The 16,297-nt window shown below is 42.0% G+C and overlaps 1 protein-coding gene across 6 annotated transcripts in view; it reads left to right on the plus strand.

The window, feature by feature from the left end:
• KALRN (kalirin RhoGEF kinase) overlaps positions 1-16,297 on the plus strand; it is a 612,746-nt gene that overhangs the window by 404,148 nt on the left and 192,301 nt on the right. For all 6 annotated transcript variants that reach the window (XM_029214081.1, XM_029214075.1, XM_029214079.1 and 3 more), the window contains 2 exons: positions 10,035-10,104; positions 12,555-12,644. In XM_029214081.1, coding sequence (XP_029069914.1) covers positions 10,035-10,104; positions 12,555-12,644 — 160 coding nt within the window. The remainder of the gene's footprint in view (positions 1-10,034; positions 10,105-12,554; positions 12,645-16,297) is intronic.

Genomic DNA, 16,297 nt, shown 5'->3' on the forward strand with positions numbered 1-16,297 from the left:
TACCAAAATTTCTATAAAGAAGAACAATTCACTATATAGAATTTAATACCTACAAGTAGTAATTTTAACACAAATTGGAGGTTTAAGTGGAATGATACTTAGGTTTTACCCTCCACTCTTCCTATTTTCGTACTATATCTCTTTATTATAGAACTAAATGTAAAGATCATGAAACTTATCTACTCAAAAACTAGATCCATTTCTATTGCATTTTGCTAAGCATTCTGGGAGCGCTCGGATAAGGTAGTATGTGCCATAAATAGATCCCCCAAACGGTAATGATTTTGCTAATGCTGTCTCCCCACTTTGGCCTACAGCTCATGATGTGGGAAAATCATTTATTTTCAGTTTGCCTTGTATTAGATTTTCAGCTTTGATAAGGACAGCTATTTGTTTAAAATGCTCATCACCTTTGGTTAAATCTGAACTTTACTTTTTCCTTTTCAGTTTTTGGAGATATGGCCATATGTGAGTCTGGGCAATAACATGTTTATAAAATCTCTGCTGTCAGGGATCAGAAGGTCTTCCTGACCATCAAGTACAACCATTTCCATTTACAGATAAGGACACTGAGACCCAGAGAGGGGCCAGTGACTTGCCCAGTATGTGACATCTCTCCCTTGAAAGATTAGGTGTAGATTCCAGGGGCTGGGTTTCCCACCTCAGTGCTCTCTCCCCGTCCCCTACTCCATAGACCACCAGCTGGCACTGCCAAATCTGGTTTGTTTGATTCATATCTAACCAGCTTCCATGTGCATCCTCAAATTTGAGGAAAACCCATTTCTTCCATACGTGTGTCATCCAGGTCACACACCCTTACAATAATGACCTGAAATAAGTCAGTTTTCAGCAAGGGTTGGAAAGACAAGTAGGGGACCAACAACCAGGGCTGGATAACCCTTCTGCAAACTCCCTCCTCCAGGTCCGGCCAGAAGCTATTAGATTTGGACTTGGCCACCACCCACTGCCCTACCAGCCTAGTGTTCCCTGACCCGAGGCTGAGGGCCAGGGCCAGGGCTAAGTGGGACTGAGCTGAGACACTGGCCAGGCCCAGGGCAGCCTTCCAGGGCACCAGGTAGCCGGGCTCAGTGGGGAGCAGAGGCTGGTGTGCAGCAGGGCAGGAGAAGACAAGGTGGGGGGGAATGATGGGAGAGGCCAGTGAACCACTGAACGAGGCCCACACTTCCATGATCTCCCAGGAGTTCCACCCTGGGGTCGGCCCCGCACTGGTTTGGAGATGGAGTTGGTACCCAGTGAGGAATCTGACCAAGGCTCTGCCCTCTGAGTTCTGGGAATCAGTGAGGTAGGTACTGGTGATAAGGGTGGAGGTGAGCACAAGTGCAGATCAAAGGAGTAAAGAAAATGGTCTCTGTTGGAGTAACAGGAAGGCTTCCCAGAGGAGGGGCATTTGAGATGGAATTTAAATAACCAGTGGGATTTGTACAGCCAGGCACGGCTCCCTTGATGATGGAGGAGAGTTTGAACACAGGCCCTTTCAGGGAGGAGAGTGGTGAAGTCTAGGAGGGAGGCCGAGAGACAATGCGAGGAGTTTGGGAGTGAGTCTGAATCCTGGGTCAAGGATGGGGGAGGTCTGGCCGTCACACTCCTACTTAGACTGTGTCTTGTCACGTCTGTGTCTGTGAGATTGAGGCTCAGGAGGGGAGAGGTGGTAGGTGGAGATGGTATGAGTCAGAAATGGTGGTGTAGGAGAGCACGAAGGAAGGCAGGAGAGACAGAGTGAGTGGGAAAGTGGGGTAAAATACCTGGACAGAGGAGAAGTGAGAACAGTGGATAACAAGGGGAAAGAAGAGATGGGGAGAAGGAGAGAGGAAGGAAGAGGGGAAAGGGGGGCACTACTAGAGGGAGATGATAGATCAGTAGAGAGGGAGAAAGGGGGAGAGTCGAGGGTGAGAGGGAGGGAGAGAGATGGATAAAGACCTAGACCTCCCTGCGTCCTATTGCAGGCAGGAGCGTCAGCAAAGTGCTTTTCAAATATTTTTGATCATGAACCAAAGAAAAATTATATATCATGTCCTGATATGCATATGCTTATACATTATATATAAGAGGAAAATTAAGTCCTCCAAAATAACACCCTCACTATGTGTGATGCACTCTGATATTTTGGATTGGGTTCCATTCTCCTTCCTTTTTAATGCTGGTTTCCACCCGCTAAATTGATTTTACAACCCCTTGAAACACAGAGGGTAGATCTGTAACTACAAGGTGAGGAGCTGGCTCCACCAAGTGGTGAGAAAAGGGTTGTGCAGGTCACAGCCCCTTCTGGAGGCGCCACTGCCAGGCTGCGGCTGCCTTCTCCTCCGTTGCCTCTCCTACTCCTTCCCACACACACACCCCTTGCTTCAAAATATGCGTATTCTGTGCTTTCTATGCTTTTTTCACACTCCAGGAAAATCTCGTTCTATCCTACTCCCTTGTTTTATAGAAACTGGAGCTTACAAAAGTTCGTGACCTGCACAAACCAATTAGTAACACAGCCAAAGAATCCAAGTCTTCATAACTCCCTATTAAGTCACACTGTCATTTTCTTAATATTCAAATGCCAAGCGAAGAGGAAGGGGAAGACTTGTGATTTTTCTTGGGCCCTAAACCCATACTCTAAGGGATAACTGAGGCCTTACCCATCAGAAAGGCCCTAAAAAAAATTTAGCTGTGATTTTGTTGCTATTGTTTTTCAGTAAGCCATCGACATTGGTGCTGGTTATAGATATTGGGGAGTACCCAAAGTCAGACAAAGTCTAAACATTCATTTGGGGGTGTTCAAGTCATGTTCATTTCACTTGTACACACTAACTGCTTACCGTCCTTGCCTAGTTGCTAAACAGGCTATCAATGGCTATGAATAACATTAAATGTGAGATTGTTTATATTTTACTTTAACATTAAACTTATATTTATGCAATACTTTTTTTTTTTTTTTTTTTTTGCGGTACGCGGGTCTCTCACTGTTGTGGCCCCTCCCGTTGCGGAGCACAGGCTCCGGACGCACAGGCTCAGCAGCCATGGCTCACAGGCCCAGCCGCTCCGCGGCGTGTGGGATCCTCCCGGACCGGGGCACGAACCCGTGTCCCCTGCATCGGCAGGCGAACTCTCCACCACTGCACCACCGGGGAAGCCCTATGCAATACTTTTTGATTCATCTGATCACACAGGTTAAACAAACTTAGGAAATATTAGCGAAACATATTCAACAGGTAGCAGTGCAGCGAGATAAACTGCTGCTTGAGGTTGGAGGTGAGGGTGGGGCATATGCTGAGTAAGAGTCCAGCCTTGCACACTTTGCCCCTTCACCGCTAACGTAAGCTGAAGTTTCTGCTGTGAAATAAAGGGACAGAGCCCACTGATTGTCATGGCTCAGCCCAGGTGATCAAACTGTGCTGATTAAACACTTTTGTGAGCAATCTGGTACCTTCCCTGGAGTGTGCACAACTCTCCACTAGTTTAACAGCTGCTCAGTATGCTAACCAGCTGTCCTGGCCTGCAGTCCAGAGCCTCTTCCAAGATGGGCTCTGAATCTGCCTGGTCACTAATGGATCCCTTAGAAACGATCTCTAGCTCCACTTGTATGAAAGCATTGATAAGGGGCAGTGTCCTGGACTGCCTGCAAAGATGAGCCTGATGCCTTTCTCCCTGGCTGCCTCCAGCTTTATTTGTTTGTCTCCTCCTCATTGTTCTTCTCCCCCCGCCCCGTTACCACAGCACCGCCCCCCCCTTCATTCCCCTTGTCCCAACAAGTGTGCATGCACATGCATGAGAGCACGCATACACAAGGTCATCACATATGCTCCCCTTTAAATGCAAGCTGCACCCTTGACATAGAGGTCCTCTGTGAAGGATATACTTCTCCAGAAGCAGTAAGAATATAGGCCAGATTTACCTTTGGCGAGAATAACAAAATCAGAATGACTCAGGGTGCCTTTGGAATGGTGCTGTTTCCATAGTACTTAATGACAAAGCTCACAAAGCTTTTCTGTCAATAAATGCTAGAGGTTTCATTTCCCAGGATCCTGTCCAAAGTCAGAGCGAAGCACCTTCCCCCTCCCCACTGGTAACCACTAGTTCATTCTCTGTATCTGTGAGTCTGCTTCTTTTTTGTTATCTTCACTAGTTTGTTGTATTTTTTAAATTCCACATATAAGTGATATCATACAGTATTTGAATCTTGACATTTCTTTAAAAGTTTTATTCATTTCTGAAAGAACCCCAGACATTCACGCAAACTCTTAAACTCCTTGCTTTGCTCGTTCTCCCATGATTTATTACATATAATTATTGAAATGTTGAGGGCCAAGATGTTTCTATAGAACAGCTGAGGAGGAATATCCCATCATTTGTGAAGTGTTGTGACCTCTTGTGCTTTAATTTAAACTCATCACATCTATTTGAAGTAGGTAGAATGATACTGATGAGACGTACATAACCTGTCGTCTTCATAAGCTTCAAATTAAAAAGCAAAATAGAGTTTAATACTGCCACTTATCATCAACAATTACATTGAGATGGTAGTGCATATCCTACTCAAAGTTATGAATTGATATGCCCAGCACAAAATAAATAGCTTTTAAAATTCTTAGCTTTTTTATTTAAAAATTAAATCATATGGAGTTGATGTAGGATCTAACAACTGGAAGCACGCTGGAATAGGGCAGTTGCCTTCAAAAGCTGACCTATGGACTGGATGCATTAGAATTACCCAGGGAGCTTTACTAAACAGTACAGATGCTCAGATCCTAACCCAGAGGGCAGTGCACAGCCAGGTGTGGTGTCCACTAACTAAGGTTTTCCAAGAGTGTTCCTTAAGACAAAGTCCCCCCAGAAATGTTCCACTCGCAAAGAAGTTTGGGAAGCACTGCACACTCTATCAGATACTTCAGAGATTTATAATGTGCCTCATCATATTATAGGATTTTGGAAGTCCTGCCATAAACTAACTAGTTTAGCCCAGCATTTCCCAAACTTACATGATCTGTGACCTTGAAATCCAATCTTTGCATAATACCCAATCAAGATTTTCCCAAGATATGGTTTAGGAGAAGGTAATCTACTATAGATTTTCCTACAGGGGCATGGTGGGGAGAGCTCTCTCGGGATAAGTCTACAGGAGTGGAGCTTATTAAGATTGGGAAGCACTGATCCTGAAGAACGAATGTTTATTTAGTGCCTGCTATATGCCAGGCAGTGGTTTGGGTTCTTTACCTACGTGGATTTATTAAATCCTCACAACATCCCCACGAGGTTATTTAAAGTTGAGAAAAATGAGACTTCGGAAGACCCCCTCACGACTGTGAGTAGGTGTGAACTCTGGCTCTTTGACTTGAGCTTGGCTGTGGGAGGGAAGGAAAGTGAGGCCTCGGGTCAGTAGAAAGGTGAGCTAGCAGTGGCAGCTGCCGTTAAAACCTGCATTTTCCGAAAAGGCATTAACTGTAGCAATGATAGTCTGTGTACTTAACTCATTTTAAAGTGCTTTCACTTCTTGAGAATTTTCAAGCAGAGCATCCTGCCATAGGTTTTTGATACCTACTGTCACCAAAAGTCAGGGTATTGCTCTATTTAAATTAAATGAAATTCTAGCACCATCTTCGGCATCTAGATCAGTTATCAACTCTGTGGGTATAATTACCACTGTGCGCTTAAAATTAACCTTAAGTGACCAGGCCACTGACCTTGGGTCATAAGTCAAGGAAGGAGGACACTCTCCCTGAGTCGTCACAGAGTCCTTGCAACTTCTAAAGCAAGAAATACAATTTTATATCTTATGTGGAATGTCATGATCCGGGCTGTTGTATCATTTATTTGATTGCTGTTAAAGGAGAAGGGCCTATATATCATGGGGGTGAGAGGGAGGGGATTGGAGTGAGATCCTGAGAGTGGGGAAGTGGAGGTTTCCTACAGCCAATAGCATTTATTGTAGGTGCCCAGGGCTCCAAATTCGCCTCTTTCTCTCTTCTTCCAAGTACTCTTTCCTCCTAGTCCTGCTTTCTTTGAAGCAGTTCATTTCCTTTCACCAGTCCTTGTCCTAGAATAGCTCATCAGAGTTTCTTCCCCCCACTCGTCAAGCTGTTCCAGCACTCCCCCGTCCCCCACCCCGTCCCTGTTCAGCCCATATGAGAAATGACTGTGTAAAGAATATCTCAACATCTGAAAAAACTACCTCTGAAGATTTTGTACGTTTTATTATTTAGTGTTCTCATGGAAAAGAGTCACATAATAAGTGTCTTTTAGAATTTAGTTCCAGAAATAAAAATTATATTAAAAATAGATTAATATTTTAACGTATTATGTTATATATAGTGATGAGCCAGATTGCTTCTCTTTGCTACAAAAAAAGATGTTTTCTTTCTGGCCTTGAAAAACATTTGATCCTCACTTATAGCATTATATAATTTTCTCCTATTTCTAATTCAGAAGTCATATTAAATATATGTGTGTCACCTGCAGTTCTTCCAAAAACAGCAACAAGTATGATACTTACTGATTTTTGAGCACTGCATACTTGCATTTTGTAAGCCCAAATTGCATCATAATCACTGCTGTTCCATGATTCAGATCAGGATACTCCAAAATTCAGGAGAAAGATGATTATCATCAAATGGGTATTGCTAGGAGTCTTCAAAAAATCTTAAGTGACTTTTTCTCATTACTGAAGTAATACCCAATTGTTGTAGAAAATTTAAATGGCAGGTGGACAAAAAATATCGTCTATGATCCTATCAATCATTAGCATTTTGGCCTTCCAAATATGACTTGCCAAACATTTTTTAATTGCACATATATATTTCTTTAAACCAAACCCAACATCTTTCTAGGTCATTGAAGGGAGAACACAAATTACATATATATAGAATCCATAACCAATTGTAATTATAATTGTAAGATGCTGCCAGAATTCTTGGACAAGGGGACTCAAGTAGTGTAAGTCAAATCAATAAAATGTATTTGTTCCAATGGTAGAGGTAGGCAATGGAATCATGCAGACCTACTTTATTTATTTTGATTTAATTTCTGAATTAATTTTTTAAATCAAAATTAAATAGAAAAGTATAGATCGAGAAGACCCACCCACCACTATCTTCATTCACCCTGTTCCTTCACCTCGTTTCCTATGGTAATGACTTTTTAAAAATATATTTGTGTTGTTTCCAGCCGACTTTTATTTCAGACAGTACTGTGGTGAATGCTCTTCTTTATGTGTCATTTCACATGTGTGAAAGTCTGTTTGCTCTTCTTTTTTTTTTATTGAGGTATGGTTGATGTATAATATTATATAACTTTCAGGTGTACAACATAGTGATTCACAATCTTTAAAGGTTATACTCCATTTATAGTTATTATAAAATATTGGCTATATTCCCCATGTTGTACAGTATATCCTTGTAGCTTTTTTTTTTTTTTTTTTTTTTTTTGCAGTACGCGGACCTCTCACTGTTGTGGCCTCTCCCGTTGCGGAGCACAGGCTCCGGACACGCAGGCTCAGCGGCCATGGCTCACGGGCCCAGCCGCTCCGCGGCATGTGGGATCTTCCCGCACCGGGGCACGAACCCGTGTCCCCTGCATCAGCAGGCAGACTTTCAACCATTGCGCCACCATTGCCTATTTTTTTTTATATATAGTAGTTTGTACCTCTTAATCCCCTTTCCCTGTCTTGCTGCTCCCCACTTTCCTCTGCCCACTGGTAACCACTAGCTTGTCCTCTATATCTGTGAGTCTGTTTCTTTTTTGTTATATTCACCAGTTTGTGGTGTTTTTTAGACTCCACATATAAGTGATATCATATAGTATTTGTCTTTCTCTGTCAGGCTTACTTCACTTAGCATAATGCCCTCCTACTCAATCCATGTTGTTTCAAATGGCAAAATTTCATTCTTTTTATGGCTGAGTAATATTCCATTGTATATATACCACATCTTCTTTATCCATTCATCTCTTGGACACTTAGGTTGCTTCCATATCTTGGCAATTGTACATAATGCTGCTATGAACATTGGGGTGCATGTGTCTTTTCAAAGTAGAGTTTTCATTTTTTTCAGATATATACTCAGGAGTAGAATTGCTGGGTCATATGGTAGCTCTATTTTTAGTTTTTGGAGAATGCTCCATGCTGTTTTCCACAGTGGCTGCACCAATTTGCATTCCCACCAACAGTGTAGAAGGGTTCCCTTTTCTCCCCACCCTCTCCAGCGTTTGTTATTTGTGTTCTTTTTGGTGATGGCCATTCTGACTGGTGTGAGGTGATACTTCACTGTGGTTTTAATTTGCATTTCTCTGATGATTAGTGATGTTGGGCATCTTTTCATGTGCCTGTTGGCCATGTGTATGTCTTCTTGGGAAAAACATCCATTCAGGTCTTCTGCCCATTTTTAAATCATGTTGTTTGTTTTTTTGATGTTGAGTTGTATGAGCTATTTATATATGTTGGATATTAATCTGTATTGGTTATATCATTTGCAAATATTTTCTCCCATTCAGTAGGTTGTCTTTTCATTTCAGGTAATGACTTTCTTTTTAACCACTTTATTGAAGTACGGTTGATGTAAAAAGCTGTACGTATTTAATATCACAACCTGATGCGTTGGGAGATAACTCTACACCCATGAAACCATCACCACCATCAAGGCCATAGACATATTTATCACCTCCCAAAGTTTTCTCCCCAATTATTATTATATAAGAACACTTAACATAAGATCTACCCTCTTTGCAACTTTTAAGTATACAATACATTATTGTTAGCTATAAGTATTATGCTATATAATAGATCTCCAGAACTTATATTGCATGACTGAAATTGTACACTTTGACCATTAGTTTCTTGGGTTGGAAATAAGAGTATATATTATTTACTTAGACAAAAGGCAGAATATTAGATACATTCTTCCACACCTTGCTTTTTTTACTTAACAGCCTGCCCTGGAGATCTTCCATGTGAAAACCTAAAAAGCTTAGCCATTTTTTATAGCTACATAGTATATGGTTCTGTGGATGTACTGTAGTTTACTTTGTCATCTATAGACCATCTTTTGCTGTTATGAACAGTGCCACAGTGAATCTACATGTATATACTTCATGTTACACACATGTGACTACAACTATAGGACATTTTCCAAAATTAAAATTGCAGAGGCAAAGATAAGTACATTTTTTATTGTGATAGATGTTATCAAATTGACCTGTGCAAAGATTATACCGTCTTCCATCTCCACCAGAATGTTTCCCCACAACCTCATATTATTTTTTATTTGAAAAACTTTGTGTGATTTTTAAAAAGCAAATTCCATTCCAGTGATTCTGGCTTATTTGAGCTTATATTCTCTGAGCTCAAACCAATTGTTTAATATATTAATTCGAAGTTGGGATAGTCAACTCTTTATTATTTATTAAGATAGAAGGGAGCCATGGCTCAGATATCCACAATGGCAGATAATTCAGTAGTAATTCAATTCAGCTTTGAAATGTATTACGACTTTTTCCCCATTAAATTTTCTTTCCCAACAATGTCAGCATTAGGAAACGTTAACTCGGTCTTTTAGCACAAACTGGGTACTGATGGAAGAAGAAAGCGAAAAGTTGGAAAGAAGTCAGTGTAGGATTCAGAATTTTTCCACCTATCTCTGGGATCATACATGATATTTATTTTGTTCTTTTGATACCTATATCTGTATATTTTTAAATGTTACAACGTGCTCAGATTACTTGTGTAAAAAAATAGTCATAGTTACTGTTAAAATGAAATGCCCAACACAAGTATAATATTTCATTATTTTCAGCCTGAGAAGTGTAAACCCTTAAGGGAAACAATGTTAAGTAGCACTAGTTAATCAATTAATAGAAATTTTAATGAAATTAGTTCCAACATATTTAAAATCGCTTGTTACCACGTGTTGCTTAGAGAGTAGAGAAGCCACGTGTAAATAATGGAGAGTTTACAAGGTTGGGATGACCTCAGTATAAGCCTCTGGTGGAGAGGGGGTCAGCAGTACAGAGATGTCTGATTCGGCCTTTTTCTCCCCTTGCAGCATCTTCCTCAAAGAGCTGGAGAAGTATGAGCAGCTGCCTGAGGATGTGGGACACTGCTTTGTTACCTGGGTAACCGACCTGAGCTTCTTCTCCTCCCACTGCCACATGCTTTCCAGGAATGCAGATGCTACCAGATGACATCACTGTTCAGTGCCTGAGCTGATTGGTGTCCATGAAATTCTAACACAGGACCAAGGGCTGTAGAGAGGGGCCATGAGTAGATCTGTGTCCCTGAGGAGCAGAGCCCTCCTTGGGAAAGGTCCTTAGATGGTGTGTCCAAGCTCCACCTTAAGTTCTCAAAAACTTTCTAAAATTGAGATGTCAGGAGATTGGAACAAGACCCCCACCCTCGGTAGAAGAACTACTCCAGCTCCGTCCGCCAGTTGTTTTGTTTTTAACAGGATGAGGATTAAGGAATTAGAACTTTAGAAATCCACCAAACCATTGTTTACATTTTCTTCCTTATTAGAGAACAGACTCCTTGGGTATCCATCCCAATTCTGACCTACAGGATGCATATCTAGTCATTCTCTTTCTTGGGCCAAGTAAATGGGCTGAATGTACTAGGTTCTACTTACACAAGCAGAAACATTAGTATCTGTTAGCATCTCTGTGCCACATTATCCTGAGTTCAGGTTCATGGTATGAGTGCCAACATCTTGAGGGAAGTCCACCTAGTACAATAAGTGCAACCAAACATGGAAATCCTTCCCCAGGGCCAGGAGCTCTAATATTCAACAGTTAACTAATTATAACTTCCACTCAAAATGGGCTAATTACTTTTCCAAATGTTTTCACTCTTCGGAGAGTTTGTGCTCTTAACAGCCCTCTGGAATAGGTAGGGCTATGGTTATGTTTTATATTCTATATATGGAAACATTTCAGAGGAGCTAGGACGTTGGCCAGCCCATTGACATGTAATTAATATCACAGCTCATCCCACAACTCAAGACCTGAGTTACTTCCGTTTTCTGAAACTATAACATTTGCTTCCTGGCACACTCTCATTTCTTAAGGAAGTCTGACTGCCATCTGATTTTGTGCTAATACATTTTTCACCTCTAAATACGTGAGCCCATGCACAGTTCACATTAGTGCTGATAAATAATTTATGATCCCTTGCATGGCCAGTGTAGAGAAAAAATGAGATTGACCATTAAGTGAAGGTTTTGGGGGGTTTTTTTTGGTATCTTGTTTCATACATTTGCCTGACCTTTCATACATTTGCCTTTCATACATTTGCCTTACCGTCAACCATATGGTAAGGATTTGCCTTACCATCAACCGTAAGTCTGGTTTATCAACATCTCTTAGGGATGATGAATGCCTCCCAGGTAGTATATAAACCCTAAAACTGGTTTCAGAAGAGCTTTCATGATTGTGTAAAGTATGCACATTTTGCCAAGAATTATCCCAAAGTGACTTTCTTAAGTCTTATAATCTTAATTTATGAGTGTAGTGCAGGAGTAAAGGGTAGAAAGAGTTGTTTGCAATGTATTGAACAGCAACAGTTATTACCAAGAAGCCTGAAGGCAGCTGGCCTGGGCTCCACCACTTTGTAACTATGGGAATTTAAAGTTACGTAACCAACCTTATGCCACCATTTTCACAATTGTAAAAGGGGGATGATAATAATAGAACTCACCACATAGGGTTCTCATAAGGAACAAATGAGTTAATATATATAAAGAACTTGGGAAAGTGGTGGCATAAATGAAACCTGCTATAATTAAAACATAGCTAGGCTGCTTTCTTAGAAGAGGACATCCCCAATGTGGTATAGGCACGAGGATGGGAGCATTTCACAAATGGGAAAAGTGCTTGGTGGCCAAAGTACACACACCTTTTCTGGTGGAAAGGCTGTGAAACACTGACCCAGAGGATCCCAAAGACATAAGAAATGAATTTTCACCAAGCCATAAAATTCTTGACTTGAAGTAGAAATCTGGTTAGGACTCATTGTTCAGACCCTACCCCAGAGGGTCACCCTGCTTTCCTTTCCCCCATCACTGCTTCTGGGAAGTGGGGGATGGTAGCATAGGCATTTAACATGCCCTACAAACTGCCCCCAGTGGAGACATTTGGAGTTCTAGCAGATCTCCCTCTGGGATCACACTTCATTTTCATTCTTTGACTTTTGTTTTCAGAGCAAATGCTGACATTTTTCAAGATGGGAAGCGCAATTGTAGGTAATCCAAAAAGGGGGATAATCTCTCAGTAAATTCTGTCCAGCGTCAGGATACATGAGGATATGTGAATTGTTATTTTTTTTAATTCTATCTAGCACTGACTAGTATTAAAACGAGCTCACTTTCAGTGAGCTTTCTCCCCCTGCTGATAGGAAAAAAGCATCCCAAAGTTTGTCAGGGGAGCACAGGCCCGATGAGCCCAGGACATTTGCCACGGATCATCCTGTGTCACGCAATATCTGAGGGTTTAACTGCGCAGCCCTTGCTGGCAGTCAACAGAAGGGAGCAACTAATGGATGCTGACCTATTATTGTTTTTGGTTTTTTATAGGCAGACAAATTTCAGATGTACGTCACCTACTGTAAAAACAAGCCTGACTCCAACCAGCTGATCCTGGAGCACGCAGGCACCTTCTTTGATGTAAGCTGTGAATTTCCATCCTTGAACCAGTGATGAGCAGGTGGAAATTGCTCCTCTACTTTGAGGTCGTGGGTTTTTAGCTATCCTTTGTTCCTCATTTTTCTTTACTGGCCCCTCCAAACCTCTCTCTCGTGGATAAAACGTGGAGAAAAACAAAAGCAGTGTTTATCTTTTGTTTTACTCCATCCCATCTCAAGTGCTGTGGTTTCGGATAAGGCGCATTTGCCTCTGTGCCTCCACACCGAATCCAGCTAGCCATAAATCTCACAAGCAGAGGAGGCGTGCTAGGATATTCCACTTCTACTGCATATATAGCTCCTCAAACGTAGGGGTTCCTCAGAATGTGCTCTCAGCCCAGCCACATCGGCATCACCTGAGAACTTGTCAGAAATATGGATTTTGGACCCCACTCTAGATCTATTGAATCAGAATCCCCAGGGCTGGAGCCCAACAATCTGAGTTTTTAGGAGCCCTCCAGGTGACTCTGATACCTGCTTAAGTTTGGGAGTCACTGACTACTCTAATGCAATTGTTTCAACCTTGACTGCCCATTGGAATTACCTGGGGAGCTTTGAAAAATAGTGATTACGGTCCCAGCCCTGGTTTTGATATGATCAGCCTGGGTTTGGCCTGGGCATTGAGAGTTTTAAACATTTCCAGGTGAGAGTAACGTGCAGCCAGGGTTGAGCACTTATGCTGTGATGGAAGCCAAGAGAAGACTCAGAGCCGATGTACCTTGTCTGGTCCTCTGGTTTTGGGTGAGGATGCAATCCTGTTGGTGAATGATGGTATATATACTGCTGGTCCCCAGAGAGTGACAGAATCAGACGGGTCACTGCAGGATGCACGGGAAGAACAGAGGGAGAAAAAACCATGAGAATAAAAAGTGAAGTTCAGTGAGAGATAGGTGGCAGCAGTGATGGCCATTCTGGTAGTCGTATCATTTTAGTATCTGTCAATCTAACTTTCTGCCTACCTCATTCCATCTATAAATCTTTGAATGTCTACTGTATGCAAGATAGTGTGCCAGGCCCCGTGGGGAGTCAGACCTTCAAACATGGTTTCCATACTCAAGTTTACAAAATAAACTTTCTCTGAGCATCTTTCTAGCCTGACCCTGCTATAACAGAAATGATTCTACAAGTGTCTTGTTGCTCAGTGAAGAAATGACACTTGAATGGGTAAAAACCAGACAAGAAAAAACATACGTGATTTTTAAAAACGGAGTATTCCTATGGAAATGGTCCCAAAGTGGAATTTCTGAGGTTATATTCGTTTAAACAGAAAACCCAAGAAAAGCCTTTCTCTAACTTGGTATCGGAATTTATTGACTGTCATCTGGGACGCCCTATAGCGCTATTATCTCTGCGTAATAATGTATTTCTCTTAAGACGTTTCTGGTTATTTATCAACAGTAACCAGAAGGGTCTTTTTGAAGTTTTAAATGCACTGTGTCCTGTTTTCCACTTCACATTTTTCTGAACATACACGTCCTGTGCTCTGAGCACGCCTCAGACTCTTCTCCTTCCTTATCTTTGCTCACACTGCTCTCCTTGCCTAGAGTGGATTGTGAGCCCTCTGCCCACACAGGTGCGGGCGGGCACATGGGCCCACACAGACACTCTTAGAAGTACTTCCTAGCCTTTAAAGGTCACGTGTTGCTTCCTGCGTAAATCCTTGCCTCTCTCTATGCGTGCAGTATCCTCTGTGTCTCTCTACGGCGTTTGTAACAATCTGCCTTCCGGCAGGTTAACCTTGGACCTTCCTATTACACACGCCTCCCCCCACCTGTGAGTCCCTTGAGGTTGACTCATGGGTTGCCTGGCTCGTTTTGTACATGTTACAATGTCTGGTGCTAAACTGTGTTCTCCTCTAGTCCTACATTCCTCATATCCCTGTTTCTAGACTTTGACTTGCAGTCAGATATACTCCAAATTTCACCCCCCACCCCCTATTTTCCAACGTCATGCCTGATGAGCCTCTACGTTAGTTGGGGAGGCCAGTGGAAGCCAGAAAACCAGACCAGTAGCAGTTCCTGGAGCTTGGCCCAGAGGTGGGGAGGGAGAGCAGTAAACCCTCCTGACTGCTCCCAAAGCATTCCAGAAAGCATCATCTTTGTAGCTTTCCCCCTTCCATCAGAAGGGTTTCCCTAAATTCTACACCTAGAAACCATCTACTTCAGGCCCTCCTTCTATAAGAGATAAACCCCCAATAAAGACAGTCTTATTATCCATTATTGTAAAGGGAGCACAGAAAATTCAAGTCCAAGAAAGACCCGTACATTGACATGATCTGGAATTTTCTACTCCAAACGTGGGAACCGTGAGGCTGTGGTGTCTGGTGCCATGTTGATTACTAAGCTTGGTTGGGCTGACCTCAAGCCTCCGGAGGCCGCCCCTTACTCCCTGTCCACATGAAGCCTTCCCGGAACTGGCACCTTGTCAGAGCGGGAAGCCTGTCAAAGGTGCGTTATTGCCTGTCCTCTCCTGCCAAAGCCCCCAAGTAAACTCACAATGTTCATTTGCCCAAATAGGGTCAAGCTGTCCGCTGTTTGCCCATTTTCCTTGAATAAGTCCTGCTATAACTACACACCTCTAGGGAAGAGGCAAATGAGTGAGAAAATTGCTACTTTCTGGGATAGTTGGCAGAAAATGGAATTTTTTTTAATATTATTCCCTCTTTTTCACCCTCCTTCATAGCTGCGTAGCAAGTCCTATCTTGTCGAGCTTTAAAATGTTTCTTGTAATCCTCCCAACGATTTGTTCTCACTGATCTTTGTTTATGGCAAGCCCCCACATTACACACCTGGAGATACAGATGTATATTATACATATATGTAAAGGGTACAATTTAATTGTTTAGTATACTCACACACATGTGCAACTATTTCATCATCTCATAAAGCAAGCCCCCGCCCTTTAGCTACCACCCCTCCACCTTATCCTCCTTCCTACTCCCCCAGCTCTAAGCAACCCATGATCTATTTCCTACCTCTATAGATTTTCCTCTTCTGGACATTTCATTAAAAATGGAATGATATAATATGTGTTCTTTTGTGACTGACTTCTTTCACTTAGCATAAAGTTAAGATTCAGCTATGTTGTAGCGTCTCAGTACTTCATGGCCAAATAATATTCCATTGTATGACTATACTACATTTTGTTTTTTCATTCATCAGTTGATGGAGATTTGGGTTGTGTCCACCTTTTCACTGCTCTTAATAATACTGCTATGAACATTTTATACAAGTCTTTGTGTGGACATATGTTTTGATTTCTCTCAGGTATATACCTAGAAGTGGAATTGCTGGATCATATGGTAACTGCGTGTTTACACACTCGGACTTTGGCAGTAATCTCTGAACTGGTCTCTCTGTCTTTATTTCCCAGCTTCCACCCTCTGTGTTGCTATTAGGCTTATATTAATCTTTCTGAAACATTGCTTTCACCATATGTTGCTTCTATTTAAGATCTACAATACTTTACCCCTGAGAAGCTCCCCATCACATCCTAATTCATGCTTCTAGCTCCACCCCATCAACGACCTACATCCACCTTCTCATCTAAGTGTATTTTCACTTTTCTAGAATCTAGGTGTGACCCTCTGTTCTGCTCAGGTATGGTCCTCATTATCATCTAAAGATACAATGATTG

The sequence above is a fragment of the Monodon monoceros genome, unplaced genomic scaffold (assembly GCF_005190385.1).
Source record: "Monodon monoceros isolate NGI ecotype Baffin Bay Population unplaced genomic scaffold, NGI_Narwhal_1 Super_Scaffold_11, whole genome shotgun sequence".
Taxonomy (NCBI): Eukaryota; Metazoa; Chordata; class Mammalia; order Artiodactyla; family Monodontidae; genus Monodon; species Monodon monoceros.